Source organism: Protobothrops mucrosquamatus, unplaced genomic scaffold (genome assembly GCF_001527695.2).
Source record: "Protobothrops mucrosquamatus isolate PMUCROS unplaced genomic scaffold, P.Mucros_1.0 scaffold5020, whole genome shotgun sequence".
Classification (NCBI taxonomy): domain Eukaryota; kingdom Metazoa; phylum Chordata; class Lepidosauria; order Squamata; family Viperidae; genus Protobothrops; species Protobothrops mucrosquamatus.
In genome coordinates, this window is record NW_015390897.1 from 5,296 (window position 1) to 8,820 (window position 3,525).

At 39.0% G+C, this 3,525-nt stretch overlaps 1 protein-coding gene across 1 annotated transcript in view; it reads right to left on the reverse strand.

Moving 5' to 3' along the window:
• Positions 1 to 294: 294 nt before the first annotated feature.
• LOC107299496 (probable phospholipid-transporting ATPase IH) overlaps positions 295 to 3,525 on the reverse strand; it is a gene marked incomplete at both ends in the record, with an annotated part of 26,041 nt that continues 22,810 nt past the window's right edge. The window contains 3 exon segments of the mRNA XM_015828850.1: positions 295 to 469; positions 2,624 to 2,875; positions 3,437 to 3,525. The exon segment at positions 3,437 to 3,525 is cut by the window's right edge and continues 6 nt beyond it. Coding sequence (XP_015684336.1) covers positions 295 to 469; positions 2,624 to 2,875; positions 3,437 to 3,525 — 516 coding nt within the window.

Genomic DNA, 3,525 nt, shown 5'->3' on the forward strand with positions numbered 1-3,525 from the left:
TAAAATAATTTAGTAAATAAAAATAACATTTTTCCTTTGTTAAAATTAATTTGTTAAATCTTGAAATCTGCTTGAAATATACAAAAATGAGTGTCACAGCAGGATGCATCTTGAACGAACTATTAACTAAGTGCTTTCCTGTAGAAATCTTTCTTTGGTTTCTTTTCTCTTTGTGTTTAGTTTTTTTGTCCATTTTCAGTTACTGGAAGCAGAGTGTTCAACATTTTATAATTACCACAATGTATTATATGACAATTTCAATATTGACAGAACTAGAAAGATGGAAATACAAACCTGTGCTTTTTGCAAAGGAGCCATGCGACAGCATAAAACTGCACTGCAGTTTCTACAAATTTCAAGGAAGATTTCTCGGTAGTTACCAGAGCTGCCATCTTCCCGTGGTTTCATTATTAATGATAATGCTGCTCCATCAATAATTAAACCATAATCTTGCATTTCAGCTGAAAGCCTTTGACAAAAGTATAGAAATTAATGCTGATTTGCAATTTAACTAAGCAATAGCAGCCATGCCATAAGATATCCTGAAATAAAGCAAATTTAGAGATCCAGGTCTTGTTTCCTTTTTACATAAATCCACAGCAGATTTGTTTTCCCTCTAAGGGTTATAGAAAAGAGTACATTTTTTCCACTAGACTGTCATTCCATTAGTCTCTTGGTCTACCTCAGCTATCATATATATCAAGGAATATAAAAATGGGCTATTTTAAGGATGCTATCAGACAACATCAACACTATCAGACAACATCAATTTCCATGTACAGCTTCTCTTTTCCATTGTCGTTCTAGAGGACAGATGCTGCAATGAAGGAGACACATTTCTAGGTCCAATTAAGCCCACAAACTTTTTCTGATCATGCAGGATGGGCAGAAACTACAGGTGGTAGAGATGTCTCAGATAGGTGAACCCTGCAGCATCTAAAGTTTTATAGGTAATAACCAGAACTCTGAATGCAACTGGAAGTCTGCTGGTAACCAGTGCAGCACCCCAACAGGGGTGTCACATAGGCATGCCACCATATTTTTATTGTTTTATTTTATTTATATAAAATTATATGGTGACTCTTGGTGGTGTACAATAAGTAAAAAAATCATAAATAATAATTATATTATTATTAAAACATTCAAAACTATAGAAAAGTAATTGGTGGGTGGATATTTATAATAACAGAGCTACCTCACCCGTTCACCATTCCCTGATGGCACAACCAGAAAGCAAAGAATGGAGCCAAGCAGAGGGGAGGATAGTTTACAATGTCAATACAACTGAGAAGTCCCATTGCTTAGGGCCCACCAAATGTAGCTTCCTAAATGACAGAATTCACAGCATGCTCTCTCTACTATATTTGGTGGGACAGAGAGATGTAATAGGGGAGAGGCAATTGATCCCTCAAATGATCCAGTCCCATGCCATATGGGGCTTTAAAAGTCAAAATCAGCACCTTGAACTGGATTCAGAAACAAACTGGTAGCCAATACAGTTCATGGAGCAGAAGTGTAACATATTCTACAAGGAACACATATAACACACTGCTGCATTTTGCATGAAGTGAAGCTTCTGGATTCTCTTCAAGGGCAGAGTGCATTACTCTAACTTAGTGGTTCTCAACCTTTTTAATGCCGCGACCCCCAACCGGTCATAAGTCGAGGACTAAACCAGTCGTAAGTCGAGGACTAAACCGGTTGTAAGTCGAGGACTAAACCGGTCGTAAGTTGAGGACTACCCAACCGGTCATAAGTCGAGGACTTTCCCTGCGTGGTTTCGCCCCCTGTGCCGGCCGAGGCGTAGCTGGTAAGCGGCAGAGACGAAGCAGGCCGACCACCAGCTGGCCCAGCTCAAGGGGGCCCACCCCCTTGAGCTGGGGGAAAAAATGGCAGACAGCCTTGCTTGGCGACCCCCGTGAAATGGTCGATCGACCCCAAATGGGGTCGCGGCATTAAAAAGGTTGAGAACCACTGCTCTAACTGGTCCAACTGGTGGCTGACCAAAGCATGAGTGAGCATGGGTTTGAGCTAGGAACAGGCACAATTAGTGCACAATACAAAATTGTGTAAGGGCTCTGCCACCATCTGCAATTCCCACGTGGTTTTCAAGGACATAGCCACTAGAACTCATTACCAGAGTCCAAATGCAAGGCTTTCAAAGCACAATAGGCTGAAGGCCTTCCTGATCCAGAGATGAGTAGTATGAAAAAGGAAGCTCAAATATATTGTAAAATGAATGCATGTGGACATCCACAGCCCCCCAAAAGTATTCCATACTTACTGATAAAAAAACTACCTGCTGAAGAATACACCTATTTGCATTCTGAATACCAAAAGAGATTTTCAAATCTGTCCTTCATCTTATACCTGAAAGCTTCAACTTTGAGCATGTATTTTAGCAATAGCAATAGCAGTTGGACTTATATACTGCTCTATAGTACTTTACAGAACTCTCTGGGCAGTTTACAATGTCAGCATATTGCCCCCAACAATCTGAGTTCTCATTTTACTGATCTCAGAAAAATGGAAGGCTGAGTAACCTTGAACCCCATCAGGGTGCGGGCAGAGTTTGCCTGCATACTGCACTCTAACCACTGCTCCATCAGTATTTTCAACTTACCCTGAGTAGATGTCCCTTGTTAAGCTGCCACTGTGCTTTAGGACAGTTTTGCTCAATTCAAATAATACATCATGCAAATTCTGCTCCTCTATTTTCTTTGTAGTTAACTCAAGTATTTGAGTATTTCTTCTGAATAGCTTGCAGGCATAGCAGGCTGCTGCAGCAGTCTCCATTTTGTCTCCTGTCAGAACCCATACTTTAATGCCAGCTTTCTGCAGAGCTTCAATTGTATCAGCAGCTTTCTCCTGTAATCTAGGAAGCAACAACTGTAACTAATAAAATTTGGAATTAAGAATAGAGTGAATCTATTACATTACATTTTATTACATTTCTATATAAGGGAAGCCCTCAATTTAAATTCCCTTTAACAATATGTTTTCTATCATGTTATTAACAAATTGTTCAATTATTTGACTTTGATACAGGAGTTAAATTTCATCTCCAAAGAATGACTGTGTTTTTCAACTGTTTTACATTTGCTACTAAAGGGATCATTTTTCTAAGCTGGATGAGATTCTAAAGCTTCATTCAATCAATTCAGATTACTGTAACGTAGCTCATTATGTTAAAAATGAAAAAGCTTCAATTTCCCAAATAATCCCTTTGACCTAGTCTCTATAAATCAGGAACCTTTAGTTAACTAGAATGTCCCTTGTTGTCCAAACTGGGAGACTATGCTTAACCAATCTAACTATAAGGGTCAAAATCTTTTCATCACATAGGTAGTTAGACCAAGAAAAAAAATTAACTATCACAACTGAATTTAAGATCAAGAAAAATATATCTGACATATATGGAAAGAAGAATACCAACCGGTCTTCAACCGCTGTAGCCCCAAGCAAGATAAGCCCATGTTCTATCTGTTCATATGCCTCTGCCAATTTTTTTTCGCGATCCTGAAG